Genomic DNA, 16,677 nt, shown 5'->3' with positions numbered 1-16,677 from the left:
TGCTCCGGGAGTACGGGGTCCGGGGCCCTTTGCTCAGGGCTGTCCGGTCCCTGTATGACCGGAGCAGAGCTGTGTTCATTGACGGCAGCAAGTCAGACCAGTTCCCAGTGCATGAGGGACTCCTCAGGGCTGCCCTTTGTCACCGGTTCTGTTCATAGTTTTTATGGACAGAATTTCTAGGCGCAGTCGGGGGTCGGAGGGTGTCCGGTTTGGGGACCACAGGATCTCATCTCTGCTGTTTGCAGACGATGTTGTCCTGATGGCTCCATCAAACCCGGACCTGCAACATGCACTGGGACGGTTTGCAGCCGAGTGTGAAGCGGCTGGGATGAGAATCAGCACCTCCAAATCCGAGGCCATGGTTCTCGACAAAATTCTGACATTTAAAATCAGAATTAAGACAACCTACAGGTTCCATAATTGTTAAGGATCATCTCAGGTTTTTTTTAATGGCGAGGTCCACAGCCAATCCTCTGTCATTAAAAGCACTTGCTTTGTTTCAATGGGCAATTGTTAATAATCAGTATTTTTGAAATTCAGGAAGTTAATACTGAAAAGACAAAATAAAATTAAGTCAATTGCGATTGATCTATAAGCGTAGAAAATCTTGTCTTGTGTGTATGACTCTGCAGTGAGGCCTGTGCTGCCCTACGGGTGGGATTGTGCCATAATACGCTGGGCCAGAGCCGAGGTGGGGCCCTGGGACTTCTACGGCCGTGCACTGTGACTGTTCACAGAGGAGCTCGGGACACTGCTGCACTGCTATGGCGACAAACCCAGATGGTTGTGAGGGACAAAGGGACAGGAGGGACACATGCAGACAGGTCTGGACACACAGGTATCATGTTTCTCAGGCCAAAACAAGACGGATGGAAACACACACAAAAATCATTTCTCTCCAAACGCTGACCTAATCTTGTGGTAAAAGGCCGTATTTCCACTGAAGCTAACTTATATGTTGAGCCCGCGTGCTTAGAAACATATCTAACATTGTTAAAACCCAACACATTACAAAAAAGAGGTTAAAATGTGATGTAGAGGCTTTGCAGAGAAGGTAAAGGTCTTTTTTACAAGCTTAAAGTGCGACAGGTCGGACGACTCATTGAACTAAAATACAGTTAAGATATATGCCAGAATAGCTAATTTTTTAGGTTTATAATTTCACTTCCTGTTTGTAATCGAGGACATCACACTAGGAAATTACACAGCAAACACCGTGCGACTTTATTTTGTTGAATGAATGTTCGAAAAAGTGTTTTTTCGTGTAAATTATGCACAAACTTCGACTGGAATGAGTGAATTTTCTACAGATTTCTTTTTTAATTTTCTTGACGAATACCTGCTTGATTGGTGTAAAACTATAATTTATATGTACAACAGCATCAAATAAAGTAAAAACATTTTTTTTTAAACTGCCCTAGACACTTTAAGCCACATCTCACAGCTGCATGAACTGGAAACTACTAAACATCTTTTTGTTAAGTGCTGATTTGGCCTCATGATTAAAATGTATAATTGAGGTATAATTTAGCCCCACGATGCAGAGCCAGGACCTGTGCATGGAAACAGACGGCCATGAACTTAACTGAGACCCAGAATCGCCAAAACCAATCGATCTCGGGGACCAGAACCAGTCCAAATGGGCCTTTTGTCTATGATTAATTGCAGTGTCTCACCATAAACAGTTAAACTCATGTACCTGAATGCGGGGACATGTTCTTTCGGTGTCCCTCCTTGGCCTTGTCCTCTTGACCGGAGTGCTGTGGTGCGGAGGGGCTGGACTTTGGTCAGTAGATAGCATGAGCTCTCTGGACTCCGGCTCACTGCACACACACATACACAAGGGTATATTGCATGGACATAGAGGACAGAGGACAGGATAGACACTGGACATAGAAGACAGAACATGACAGGAGGTAGAATGAGTACAAAGGTCTTCTTGTGGAACACGGGACACTGTGCACTGTGAGAGTGACCTGAGGATGTGCTGGACGCTCACGACACAGTGCGGTCTGGACGCCCGGCTGTTGTGGACGATTGTGGCGTAGCTCTGGACCCACACCCAGCCCCCGCTCTTGGACAGCAGCCGGTAGTACCTGCTGGTCACTTGGCCCTTCAGCAACACTGCAAATGGAAAAATAACATGCAGAGTGTAAAAATAAAACAAAATGCATTTTAAAATGAAGTTAAACAAAAATACAACCTTCAGTGTGTGAAACTAAAACTAAAGTATGTTCTTCCTCAGTGTGTGAAGCAGAAGTGCGCAGTGACTTTTATGGGTGGGCAAGCAGACAGCAATATTTAGTGGATAAAATTTGCACACAAAAGTGAAGAAATATAACTTGCATGCAAAGATCAGTCTCAGACCCTGCTCTCCTGCTCATCTTACTGAGCTAAACAGCCTTAGCATTTTGCCAAGCTGAATAGTCTCACTTTACTGAGTAATTCATTACAAAAATTGGTGCTCTATGTTATCGCTAACTAACGTCTAATCATTGAAAACATGAAAAGAGCCTCAGCTACAAACAGATACGTGTCTCTAAGTTTTTAAGTCAGTTGTTGAAACTTGGCGCTGCTGTTGCTTCACTTCTCTTCTGCACATGCTCAGTTATGGCAAAACTGGTTCTAAAGGCTCATGTTAGAGAGCGGAGCATGAACGGGCCTCTGAACACGATCACAGACTGAGCAGCTGTGAGAAAAGAAGAACCAAGCTTTTATAGTTGTAGATTTTATTGGTCAACAACAGCTTGTCCTGGCTGTTCTGAACGCCCTAGAACAAGTTCGTAAAAGTATAAAGGTTAAGCATGTTCAAATTTCCGAGATTTGGCAATTTTCCATTGGAATAACATGGGAGATTTCTGTCATCGCTACGCCCTAACAAATATGACATGGGTCTCTTTGACTTTTTTGATTGACATGCCAAAATAGAATTTTGTGTAAAATTTGATACATTTTGAAGAATTAAATTCTGTGGTCCCCATTCAAAAGGCAATTTTTTGCCGCACACAGACCGTGACTCTTAGAATAAAAAATTGGATACCTTTTGATGATTTAACATTTCACAACTTTGAAAAGAGTGCTACCCTGCCAAATTAATTTGTTTCACTTCCGGAAAGTTTAGGGCAAATGGTTTCACAACTCATTCAAATTTGACGCAATTTGAGTTAATTTGCTGCCAACGGGTAAATTTCTGAAATTCTAGCAACAGTTTGAGGGCTTCGCCACAGAGAAACAGTGAAAGATATCTAAATAATTTGGATAACTTTTGATGTCCCACTCCCTAACACCATTTTCATCAAATTTCAGCTTTTTCGGGCAAACACCCTGGGAGGAGCTTGTAAAAGTACGACATTTGGAGAACCTCCCTAGTCATGCTTGTGCTTTCCTACATTATGGTGTGGTTCCCTGGTCACTGACGGGCACTTTTGTTATTTTTGAGTGGGCTCTGGCCACTTTGTGTTACTGGCCCTCTATAATAATGTTCAAATTTTGCATCACATGCTTATATGCAGGGAACGTGCATGAGTTGGGGAACATATTCGTGAGCTACTTGCATGGGGATGACGACCAAAGCTCTTGTTTTGTGCGCACTTTTGCACAGGCTTTGCCTGTTTACAACGATAATGTCAAATTTTCCTACTACTAATTAGTATGCACGTGACGTGCATGGGAGGAAGAGTGTGTTAGTGAGTGTTTGGAAGCGGGCGAGCACTTCGCGCTCAATTTCGTGCACACTATGTCCGCATTTTCGCAGCCCTACGGACCTAGTAGGCCTCTCACCAGCTTGTGGCGCTTGGGCCTTATTATGTTATTCGATGTGTAAAAGTAAAACATGTACTTTTGTGTATAAAGGTTAAGTGATAAAACTTACGCAGTTGGTGAGCATGCCGCAGGTGTAGCACATCTGCCAGGTGAACCAGCTCATACAGGCTACGGTCCAGGAGGTCCTCAGGCTGGAACCCTGTCAACACCGAGACCCTGAGGACAGAAGAGACACAAAACAGACCCTGAACAGGAGACAGAGGACAGAGGCTGAGCAGGAGACGGAGGACAGGCGCTGAGAAGGAGATGGAGGACAAGTGCTGAGCAGGAGACGGAGGACAGAGGCTGAGAAGGAGACGAAGCACAGACGCTTAGCAGGAAACAGAGGACAGACCCTGAAAAGGAGACGGAGGACAGACACTGAAAAGGAGACGGAGGACAGACACTGAAAAGGAGACGGCAGACAGACACTGAAAAGGAGACGGCAGACAGATGCTGAGCAGGAGATGGAGGACAGATGACAAAGTCTACAATCAGATGATTGTTTACTAAAACCGCAGTCTTTTTAGCGTTGTAGCTTTTGTATTTGGAGAGAAAATGGCTCTGTGAGTTCAATTTAATCCAAAAGCAGTCATTTGATGGAAAAAGTTTTTCCCAACATTGAAACATCAAAAATCTCCAGATTGGCGTTGTACGATGATACAACCTTACCCACATTCCTGTCACTATGGCAACAGTCAGAGGTCATCTGCAGGTCCCTACAAAACCTTGAATCCAATTTAAAAGGCTTCAATTATCAAAAGTCTTGTCAACTTGTTTCAGCTCAATTCAGAGCATTGCTGTTCTGTGTGATCCAGAATATGAAGTTCAATAGAAAAATGTTAAGATTAATGTTGTGCCAGGGATTCCTGTACAGGCCGCACTGGCAGATGAGTCATTTGGAAGAAGTTGAGGATCCCTGGGTAAAATCTGTCCTTACGTCATGGAAGGAGTTAATAAAAACATACAAAGATGTCAGTGTAATCCCTCCTTCATCCAGGAGTTTTCCATTTTGGAAAAAGATTCAGTTTTTTAGAAAAAACGAAACGTTTCGACTCTCATCCGAGAGTCATTCTCAATCTGCAACTCAAGACCGGGAACTCAGATATTTATCCTACTCTGAGTAGGCCCTGCCCAGTCCAGATGACTACAACTGAATCTCTTTCTATTAAAACTTAACAAAGATGCTAAAATCTTAATGATCAAGGTTTTACCACATAGACCTGAGAGCAAGGTCTGGATTACAAAAGGTATACAGTTTTTTCACAAGATTGTAAAAGATGATCACCGTTTGACACTACTGCGCAAGGCATTGTTTCAGAAGAACAGGGTGTGAGTTGACTTGAGGCAAATGTGACTAATTGTCATTTTTCCTGTGGCCTTTTTGCTTTTTTTGTTTTTCTTGTACCTGCGCCATTTGCCTTCCTCCCTGTAAACCTGTCTTTAAGAATTGTATATTTTTCTATTGAAGTAGTTAATGTGACCATCTGCTTGACCTGTAATCTATTAGATGAACGTGGGTCCCTTTGTTGGCACCAGATGAGTGTAGGACTGAGAGATATGTGTACGAAGTGGTTCTGCTGGAGAGTGACCTACGAGGGAGAGCCTAATTCTGATTCTATAACAGAATTTAAAAAATTACATTTGAAAAAAGACAACTCTCTTGTTTTACTTTATTTCTTGATCATCGATAGAACAAATCCACAACAATTCTCAACGTGCATCTCTCAATTTTATATCAAGACATTACATACATACATACACTCCTACTGTTAATATATCGCCTGAATATTGCTAGCATCATAGATAGAAGATCTATCAAGAAAAACATTTTGGACAATATTGCTGACCCCTCCCTGTTCACCTGAACGTAATCTGTTTCAACTTGCAGCCCCTGTATTGTGCTGAGTGAGTGTGTGGTGTGGAAGAACCTTGAGTCTAGGAACATGAGTCTGAAGTCAAGTCCAGCCCTGAACATGAACATGTTGGTGTGCAGTGGGATCTCTGTGATGGCGCTGGGGGGCAACGAATGTCCTACGGCAAGCAGCGCCACTGCACGCCACTGTGCCGCCTCCCCGCACAGTGCCGTGTTTCGGAAACACTGGCGCGCCTTGAGATAACCGCTACAGTGGATCACCTGTGACACAGAAACAAACTCACAGCATTGAGCCTGTGGAACAAATTCTCTAACTAACTAGTTCAAACACCTTGTAGCCGCCACAAGTCAGACCCGCGTTCCGTTTGGCAAGGACACACTTCATCCGCAAGAAGAAGGAGCGTTCCATTTCAAACTCTGTGTGGAGAAAGTGTGTGTGTGAGTGTAGAGCCATGTGCAAGGCACAGGTTAGAGGTCATGGGTCAGTTACCTGCACAGAGCGGATGTTGCAGTTGCAGCCCCAGCACAGCTCCCATCTCCTCATGGTCTGAGGGGTGGATGTACTCAAAGATACTGTTCCCCGTCAGCTCCACCTAAGCACACACACCTGCACATGGTGGGTTTGCATATTTCTTGGGGATATTGGATTGAACATTCATAACCTTAACCTAAACCCTAACCTTAAAGGTTGAATAGAGGATTTTTCGCCGACTGTTTGTCCTTTTTAAAAAAAAAATGCGTATGTGCACACTCACCCCCTGTTTTTTCCGAGAGGCCGCCTACCATCAAACTTTCCGCTGCTACACATAAGTTTGTTTATTAGCGCGACTGGTTCGCATCTCATCTCTCGTCTCCGCAGATTTCCGTCTCTTCTGAGCCAGCTCGAACACAGTCTTTCTCTGTCGTCCTTCAGCCATTTTTGTACTTTGCGGTCCGAGGCGTGGAGCTACACTGAACGAGCTTGCTGCTAGCTTTGCGAAACACACACCGACATATCAACCATGCATGCGCAGCCAGGGGCAGGTGCTGATATCCACACAGGGAATGATTGACATGTGGGAGAACCACACAAATGCCCAGAGGAAATTAAACTCTGATTGGTTGACAAAAATCCTCAATTCAACCTTTAAACTATTTAAATCCCTTTATTAACTTTAAATCCATGCTGTTAATTTACGTCATGGACCCAATTTCTGTCCCCATAAAGGAGGCAGGACCCATGATGTGAGTATCTGCGGATCTAGTCTGAGAACTCATTGAACTAATTTAACTAATTGTTTGCCCTGTTTTAAGTTTCCCCTGAAATGAGTCTTGTTAGTTGAGAAAGAAGAGGTTATAGACAAGCCTCTGTATTACAAACTTTATCCTGCATTTATGGCCTTCCATTGGTGGGGAACACAGAACATCAAGTGGAAAACACACAAACATTCGTGGATGTAAGATGATCTAAAGGTTTTGCTCATCTGCATCCCAACCTCTGAGGCAGTAGCAGCGGTTAGGACGAGACAGCAGGAAGAAACCACCTTACAGGAAAGGGCCTAACTGGCCAAACGAGCTGTAAAATACGGCAGGAGAGCCGCGGCGCGGTCAAACGGCCCTAACCTTAACCCTAACCCTAACCCTAACCCTAACCTTAACCTTAACCCTAACCCTAACCCTAACCCTAACCTTAACCCTAACCCTAACCTTAACCTTAACCCTAACCCTAACCCTAACCTTAACCTTAACCCTAACCCTAACCCTAACCTTAACCTTAACCTTAACCTTAACCTTAACCTTAACCTTAACCCTAACCTTAACCCGGCCGGCACAAAAATAACATGGCAGTTTCGGCCGCGCGCCGCGGCTCTGCAGACACTCCCGTAAAATACAGACAGAACGCTGCTGCTCGGGTCCTGACTAGAACCAGGAAGTACCATCACATTAGTCCTGTTCTCAGGGTTGGCATTAGGTCATATAGGGAATTGGAAAGGAGGAAGTGGCGACATGGCGAGGACGACATGGCGGGAGCCGGGTGGAAGTAAACAGGTGGTCGACCGTAGTAAACATGGCGAACGGTCCCGCTAATTCTGCTGATCCATCAATAATTTTCACTCTTGGGTCCAAACCTCAAGTTTACGATGCATTTGATGTGAACAAGGACCAAACAATGAGTTGCTGGTGTTGTCTTGCTGAGAAACAATTTAAATGGGCGTGAATTGAATGTAAAACAAAGAATTGTGAAAATGTAAATCACATGGGTCTGGGTTTAACCCTAAACCCTAACCCCTGACCCTAACCTTAACCCTAACCCTAACCTTAACCTTAACCTTAACCCTAACCTTAACCTTAACCCTAACCCTAACCCTAACCTTAACCTTAACCCTAACCTTAACCTTAACCTTAATCTTAACCCTAACCCTAACCCTAACCCTAACCTTAACCTTAACCTTAACCTTAACCCTAACCCTAACCTTAACCTTAACCTTAACCCTAACCTTAACCTTAACCTTAACCCTAACCCTAAACCTAACCCTAACCTTAACCTTAACCTTAACCTTAACCTTAACCCTAACCTTAACCTTAACCTTAACCCTAACCCTAACCCTAACCCTAACCCTAACCTTAACCTTAACCCTAACCTTAACCTTAACCTTAACCCTAACCCTAACCCTAACCCTAACCCTAACCCTAACCTTAACCTTAACCTTAACCTTAACCTTAACCCTTAACCCTTAACCCTTAACCCTTAACCCCTAAACCTAACCCTAAGTTTTAGGTTTATTCGTTTGGTTAAAACTAGTTTATACCATGACTTTGTATTAACAAAAGTGAAGCTAACTCATCCTAAAACAAACTAGACTGCAAAAGTTTTTTTAAACTTGAGATAATAAAGCCCTGTTCAGGAATCGAACCCTTGAACGCTTTGAGTGAAGCCGTGTCTCTAACCATTCGGGCCAGCAAATCTGCTAACTCAAAGTTGCGAGACAGTAAATTTATTTCTCTCACCACCAGGTGTACCAAAACCGTGTAGCAAAATGGTGAACCGCAAGTGATTTGGGCCGCGAGAGCACCAAAGTACATCTCGGATATGTTAGTGCCATATGAACCATCTCGAACTCCAAGGACCACAAGGACCGGCCTCCTGCTGGTGCCAGAGTCAGGACTTATGCCCGTTACAGACCGCGGCGTCCAAAGCATCCAGTTTACATTCAAAGTCTATGTAAACACGCATTGAACGCGTCCTGCGTTTTCCGCGGTGCAATTTCTGCGTTTTTGCGGTGCAATTCCTGCGTTTTCGGCGCCGAGCGGCGCATCGGGGGCGTTTTGACGTCGGACGTTCTCGACGCCAACATTTTCAGCTTTGTCCAACTTTCTGCTTTGGATGCGGCGCAGCAGCCAATCAGAGATGACGCTCCAGTGACGTGCTACGCACAACCCGGAAGAAGACCCAAAACAAAACCTGCAAGATAAAAAAACATCCTTAGGATGCAGCTCCAACCCGACGACTCCACTGAGCATGTGCAGGACGACTCCACTGAGCATGTGCAGGACGACTCCACTGAGCATGTGCAGGACGACTCCACTGAGCATGTGCAGGACGACTCCACTGAGCATGTGCAGGACGACTCCACTGAGCATGTGCAGGACGACTCCACTGAGCATGTGCAGGACGACTCCACTGAGCATGTGCAGGACGACTCCACTGAGCATGTGCAGGACGACTCCACTGAGCATGTGCAGGACGGCTCCACTGAGCATGTGCAGGACGACTCCACTGAGCATGTGCAGGACGGCTCCACTGAGCATGTGCAGGACGACTCGGACGTGAGTCCGGGGCGTCGAGAACGGGCGTCGGAGGAGTCTGTCTTCAATTGTACAGGCGTCTAACTTCTGCGTCGGGCGCGAATTTGACGCTGGGGTCTGTACGTAGCTTAAGTATGGACAAGCCCCCTGCTGGTGCCAGAGTCAGGACTAAACATGGACCGGCCCCCTGCTGGTGCCAGAGTCAGGACTAAACATGGACCGGCCTCCTGCTGGTGCCAGAGTCAGGACTAAACATGGACCGGCCTCCTGCTGGTGCCAGAGTCAGGACTAAACATGGACCGGCCTCCTGCTGGTGCCAGAGTCAGGACTAAACATGGACCGGCCTCCTGCTGGTGCCAGAGTCAGGACTAAACATGGACCGGCCCCCTGCTGGTGCCAGAGTCAGGACTAAACATGGACCGACCTCCTGCTGGTGCCAGAGTCAGGACTAAACATGGACCGGCCTCCTGCTGGTGCCAGAGTCAGGACTAAACATGGACCGGCCCCCTGCTGGTGCCAGAGTCAGGACTAAACATGGACCGGCCTCCTGCTGGTGCCAGAGTCAGGACTAAACATGGACCGGCCCCCTGCTGGTGCCAGAGTCAGGACTAAACATGGACCGGCCTCCTGCTGGTGCCAGAGTCAGGACTAAACATGGACCGGCCTCCTGCTGGTGCCAGAGTCAGGACTAAACATGGACCGGCCTCCTGCTGGTGCCAGAGTCAGGACTAAACATGGACCGGCCTCCTGCTGGTGCCAGAGTCAGGACTAAACATGGACCGGCCTCCTGCTGGTGCCAGAGTCAGGACTAAACATGGACCGGCCTCCTGCTGGTGCCAGAGTCAGGACTAAACATGGACCGGCCCCCTGCTGGTGCCAGAGTCAGGACTAAACATGGACCGACCTCCTGCTGGTGCCAGAGTCAGGACTAAACATGGACCGGCCTCCTGCTGGTGCCAGAGTCAGGACTAAACATGGACCGGCCTCCTGCTGGTGCCAGAGTCAGAACTAAACATGGACCGGCCTCCTGCTGGTGCCAGAGTCAGGACCAAACATGGACCGGCCCCCTGCTGGTGCCAGAGTCAGGACTAAACATGGACCGGCCTCCTGCTGGTGCCAGAGTCAGGACTAAACATGGACCGGCCTCCTGCTGGTGCCAGAGTCAGGACTAAACATGGACCGGCCTCCTGCTGGTGCCAGAGTCAGGACTAAACATGGACCGGCCTCCTGCTGGTGCCAGAGTCAGGACTAAACATGGAGCGGCCTCCTGCTGGTGCCAGAGTCAGGACTAAACATGGACCGGCCTCCTGCTGGTGCCAGAGTCAGGACTAAACATGGACCGGCCTCCTGCTGGTGCCCAGAGTCAGGACTAAACATGGACCGGCCTCCTGCTGGTGTCAGAGTCAGGACTAAACATGGAGCGGCCTCCTGCTGGTGCCAGAGTCAGGACTAAACATGGACCGGCCTCCTGCTGGTGCCAGAGTCAGGACCAAACATGGACCGGCCTCCTGCTGGTGCTAGAGTCAGGACTAAACATGGACCGGCCTCCTGCTGGTGCCAGAGTCAGGACTAAACATGGACCGGCCTCCTGCTGGTGCCAGAGTCAGGACTAAACATGGACCGGCCTCCTGCTGGTGCCAGAGTCAGGACTAAACATGGACCGGCCTCCTGTTGGTGCCAGAGTCAGGACTAAACATGGACCGGCCTCCTGCTGGTGCTAGAGTCAGGACTAAACATGGACCGGCCTCCTGCTGGTGCCAGAGTCAGGACTAAACATGGACCGGCCTCCTGCTGGTGCCAGAGTCAGGACTAAACATGGACCGGCCTCCTGCTGGTCCCAGAGTCAGGACTAAACATGGACCGGCCTCCTGCTGGTGCCAGAGTCAGGACTAAACATGGACCGGCCTCCTGCTGGTGCCAGAGTCAGGACTAAACATGGACCGGCCTCCTGCTGGTGCCAGAGTCAGGACTAAACATGGAATCTGTGTTTCAGTTTTATGCAGCTAAAATCTGGAACAGTCTTCCTGAAGATGTGAGACAGGTTCTACTCTGACAAAGCTAAACACTGTTTTGTTTAGCTGTGTTTGACTGAAAGGATTTGTGCTCTCTTCTCTTTCATGTCTTAAACTGTTTTGTGATTTCTGTCATTTCTGTGTGATTTGAATGCATTTTTTTTCCTGTTGTGTGAACAAATAAAAGCAGGGAACTCTGCTTGGGCTCTCAACAAAGTTAAAAAACCCAAAAAACAAGACAAAAGGGAAACAAAACCAAGGAGGAATTGAGTCTCTTTCCCGTATGTGTCTGGTCCGTCTGAAAAACGACAAAGGATTTTTAGACTGCAGATAAAATCAGCATTAATGACAAGAAGTCAGCCTAACAAAAAAATCCTTCCAGTGAAATGAGGAGGAGATATATGTGTTTTGGGAATGTTCCTGTCAGGACTGTCTTGAATGCTTTTGCGAACAATGAGAAAGTAAGACTTGATGAGGCGATTCCTGTTCATTTTAAGCAGGCCAACAACAGGTTCACCCTAAGGTGACTTAAAAACAGAGCATTGTAGTCTATTATATCCAGTGCAGTGAAGAAAGTTGTAAAGAGCGTTACATAGATTCAGGATTACAGAGCACCGAGCATCTTCATCTGAAAGCCACAAACCAGTCTTTTGAAAACAGTGAGGTGAAGATTCTAAGCAGGAGAAGAGGAATTAAGGAGGCCATTTTTGTTTAAAAAAAAGAGAAACTGCACCTTTTAACAGGAATGGAAGTTTAAGGTTAAATTTATCTGTAATATACAATAGCATTTTGAAGCCATGGGGCGGCATCAGCCCGGGCCTTTCAGATGCTAATCAGGTACTCATCCGTGATGAGGGAGCTGCAGCCAGCTAAAAACAGGATTTCTATGGCCAATTTCAGGGCTATTATGGTAACAATGAAGATTAGGTTCAGGAAAAACTTTAAAAAGTGCAAACAAATAGACATAAACAGGACAGGCTATCATTAGGAGGTTCCGCCCTGTCAGCAGGATTTACGCAGCCCAGAGTAGGATAAATGTCTGAGTTCGAGACTAGATCCGCAGATTGAGAATGACACTTGGATGAGAGTCGAAACGTCTTGTTTAAAAAGATATAAATGGAACACTTGTGGAAGAATGAGGTATCACACGGCTATTCAATTTTTTTTAATTTTTTTATTTGGTCGGCACAGTGCATGTTACTGAACATGACATACACACTATAAACACGCCGGATTTTAGCCATGGGCTAATTTGCATCCATTGTCCCACATTCTCTCTTACAAACACACACACACACAAACACACACACACACACAAACGTGACACACAGTTTTTGAATGAACTCTTACCTGGGACAGGCCAAGATGCACTGAGGCGGTCTCGGAGATGTACAGGATTTTACCATCTGAGGCCACCACAAACACAAAGCCGTCCAGAGTCTGCGGAGCACAGAGACACACGCGCACACACACACACACAAGTCTGGTTCAATTTTCAGGCCCATGAAGATTCCATCCATCCATCTTCTTCCGCTTATCTGGGTCTTCCACATGTCGTCTTTCCAGTGGGACATGCCCGAAACACCTCCCCAGGGAGGCGCCCAGGAGGCCTCCGGAACAGATGCCCGAGCCACCTCAGCTTCGACCACTTGTATCCGCGATCTTTGTCCTTTCGGTCATTGCCCAAAGCTCATGACCATAGGTGAGGGTAGGAATGTAGATTGACCGGTAAATCTAGAGCTTTGCCTTTCGGCTCAGCTCCCTCTTTAGCACAACGGTCCGATACAGCGACTGCATCACTGCAGCCGCTGCACCGATCCGCCTGTCAATCTCATGCTCCATCCTTCCCTCACTCGTGAACAAGACCCCGAGATACTTGAACTCCTCCACTTGGGGCAAGGACACCCCACCCACCTGGAGAGGACAAGCCACCTTTTGGCCTCGGATTTGGAGGATATGATTCTCATCCCAGCCCCTTCCACTCGGCTGTAAACCGTCCCAGTGCATGTTGCAGGTCCAGGTTTGCTGGAGCCATCAGGACAACATCGTCTGCAAAGAATACCGGGGATCCAAGATCCCCTGGTCCCCAAACCTGAAATTCTGTCCATAAAAACTTTGAACAGAGCCGATGACAAAGGGCAGCCCTGGCGGAGTCCAACATGCATTGGGAACAAGTCTGACTTACTGCCGGCAATGTGAACACAGCTCCTGCTCCGGTCATACAGGGACCGGAGAGCCCAGAGCAAAGGGCCCCGGAGCACCCCAAAAAGGACACCCCGAGGGACACGGTCGAAAACCTTCTCCAGATCCACAAAGCACATTGGGCAAACTCCCATGAACCCTCGAGCACCCGATGGAGAGTATAGAGCTGGTTCAGTGTTCCACGACCAGGACGAAAACCACTCTGCTCCTCCTGAATCCGAGGTTCGATTATCGGTCGGATTCTCCTCTCCAGTACCCTGCAATGGATCTTACCGAGGAGGCTGAGGAGTGTGATCCCTCTGTAGTTGGAACACACCCGTCTGCCAGTCCAGAGGAACTGTCCCCGACCGCCACGCGATGTTGCAGAGACGTGTCAGCCAAGACAGTCCTGCAACATCCAGATACTTTATGTACTCAAGGCAGATCTCATCCACCCCCGGAGCCCTGCCACCGAGGAGTTTGCCAACAACCTCAGTAACTTCAGCTTGGGTGATGGACGAGTCAGCCTCCGAGTCCCCAGTCTCTACTTCCTCTTCGGAAGACGTGACTGTGGGAATAAGGAGGTCCTCAAAGTATTTCTTCCACCATCCGACGGCATCTCCAGTCATAAATGGTGTTGGTGAAGCACTGCTTCCCCCTCCTGAGGCGCCGAACGGTTTGCCAGAATTTCTTTGGGGGCGATCAATAGTCCTCCCAGCCCCGGGATTTTGCCTCTGAGACAGCACAAGCTGCGGCACACCTGGCCCGCCGATACCTGTCAACGGCCTCAGGAGTCCCAGAGGCCAATGTGGCCTGATAGGCCTCCTTCTTCACCCTGACGACATCCCTTACTTTCCGGTGTCCACCGCGGCAGGCACCGGAGACTTTGCAACCACAGCTCCGAGCAGCCGCATTGACAATGGAGGTCGAGAACATGGTCCACTAAATGTCCCCAGCCTCCCCCAGGATCTGGGAGAACCTCTCCCTGAGGTCTGAGTTGAAGACCCTACAGACCCTCACAATGCACTTGGGCTTGCCAAGTCTGTCCGGCTTCCTCCTCCAACTCACCACCAGGCGGTTGACAGTTCTGCCCTTCTCATCACCGGGGTGTCCAAGACACACGGCCGGAGGTCAGATGACGCGACAAAAAAGTCGATCATTGACCTCCGGCCTAGGATGGACACCCTTGCGCTTGAACATGGTGTTCGTTATAGACAATCCGTAGCTATCACAGAAGTCCAATAACTGAACACTGCTCGGGTTCAGATCGGGGGAGGCGTTCTTCTCTCCAGGTGTCACTGTCATTGCCCCGGTCGGTGCACTGTCTATACTGTATACAGTATACAGTATATACTGTATACTGTATACAGTATACAGTATACAGTATACAGTATATACAGTATATACAGTATATACAGTATATACAGTATATACAGTATACAGTATATACAGTATACAGTCTACAGTATACAGTATACAGTATACAGTATATACAGTATACAGTATACAGTATACAGTATACAGTATATACTGTATACAGTATACAGTATATACTGTATACAGTATACAGTATACAGTATATACAGTATACAGTATACTGTATACTGTATACAGTATACAGTATATACAGTATACTGTATACTGTATACAGTATACAGTATATACTGTATACAGTATACAGTATATACTGTATACTGTATACAGTATACTGTATACAGTATACAGTATACTGTATACTGTATACTGTATACAGTATACAGTCCCGATTTCTGTTTTTTTTCCTGTCTTTTTTGCATGTTTCTCACACTGAAATATGTCAGATCATCAAACAAATGTTAGTCAAAGACTAAACAAGGAAACACAAAATACATGGGTTATTTATTATTAACGGAACACATAATCCAAACCTTTTCTTTATGGCCCTGTGGGAAAAGTAATTGACCCTCGGGTTAAAATAGCTTAAATATGGTTTATAATACTGCAGCAGGACTATGACCCGAAGCACCAGGAAGTCCACCTCTCAATCCTCTCCATGTGGCAAGAGTTCATGCTCTAAAACCCTCCAGTGTGATGAACGTGTTGAAGTTATCGCTGGTGAATGTGTTGAAGTTATCGCTGGTGAACGTGTTGAAGTTATCGCTGGTGAATGTGTTGAAGTTATCGCTGGTGAATGTGTTGAAGTTATCGCTGGTGAATATGTTGAAGTTATCGCTGGTGAACGTGTTGAAGTTATCGCTGGTGAATGTGTTGAAGTTATCGCTGGTGAACGTGTTGACGTTATCGCTGGTGAATATGTTGAAGTTATCGCTGGTGAATATGTTGAAGTTATCGCTGGTGAACGTGTTGAAGTTATCGCTGGTGAATGTGTTGAAGTTATCGCTGGTGAATATGTTGAAGTTATCGCTGGTGAACGTGTTGAAGTTATCGCTGGTGAATGTGTTGAAGTTATCGCTGGTGAATATGTTGAAGTTATCGCTGGTGAATGTGTTGAAGTTATCGCTGGTGAACGTGTTGAAGTTATCGCTGGTGAATATGTTGAAGTTATCGCTGGTGAATATGTTGAAGTTATCGCTGGTGAATATGTTGAAGTTATCGCTGGTGAACGTGTTGAAGTTATCGCTGGTGAATGTGTTGAAGTTATCGCTGGTGAATATGTTGAAGTTATCGCTGGTGAATATGTTGAAGTTATCGCTGGTGAACGTGTTGAAGTTATCGCTGGTGAATATGTTGAAGTTATCGCTGGTGAATGTGTTGAAGTTATCGCTGGTGAATGTGTTGAAGTTATCGCTGGTGAATATGTTGAAGTTATCGCTGGTGAATATGTTGAAGTTATCGCTGGTGAACGTGTTGAAGTTATCGCTGGTGAACGTGTTGAAGTTATCGCTGGTGAACGTGTTGAAGTTATCGCTGGTGAATATGTTGAAGTTATCGCTGGTGAATGTGTTGAAGTTATCGCTGGTGAATATGTTGAAGTTATCGCTGGTGAATATGTTGAAGTTATCGCTGGTGAATGTGTTGAAG

General features: G+C 46.7%; 1 protein-coding gene across 1 annotated transcript in view; it reads right to left on the bottom strand.

The window, feature by feature from the left end:
- Positions 1 to 731: 731 nt before the first annotated feature.
- The window catches only part of LOC140360252 (single-minded homolog 2), a 24,321-nt gene continuing 8,375 nt past the window's right edge, over positions 732 to 16,677 (bottom strand). The window contains exons 3-10 of the mRNA XM_072445460.1: positions 12,826 to 12,915; positions 6,168 to 6,270; positions 6,009 to 6,094; positions 5,733 to 5,938; positions 3,872 to 3,978; positions 1,977 to 2,124; positions 1,677 to 1,823; positions 732 to 762 (exon numbers count right to left, since the gene is read on the bottom strand). Of these exons, the coding sequence (XP_072301561.1) occupies positions 732 to 762; positions 1,677 to 1,823; positions 1,977 to 2,124; positions 3,872 to 3,978; positions 5,733 to 5,938; positions 6,009 to 6,094; positions 6,168 to 6,270; positions 12,826 to 12,915 (918 nt within the window). The remainder of the gene's footprint in view (positions 763 to 1,676; positions 1,824 to 1,976; positions 2,125 to 3,871; positions 3,979 to 5,732; positions 5,939 to 6,008; positions 6,095 to 6,167; positions 6,271 to 12,825; positions 12,916 to 16,677) is intronic.

This window comes from Eucyclogobius newberryi, unplaced genomic scaffold, assembly GCF_026437365.1.
Source record: "Eucyclogobius newberryi isolate DKJ021-1_F unplaced genomic scaffold, fEucNew1.0.hap1 SCAF_15, whole genome shotgun sequence".
Taxonomy (NCBI): domain Eukaryota; kingdom Metazoa; phylum Chordata; class Actinopteri; order Gobiiformes; family Gobiidae; genus Eucyclogobius; species Eucyclogobius newberryi.
This window is presented reverse-complemented; position numbering and strand designations above follow the sequence as displayed.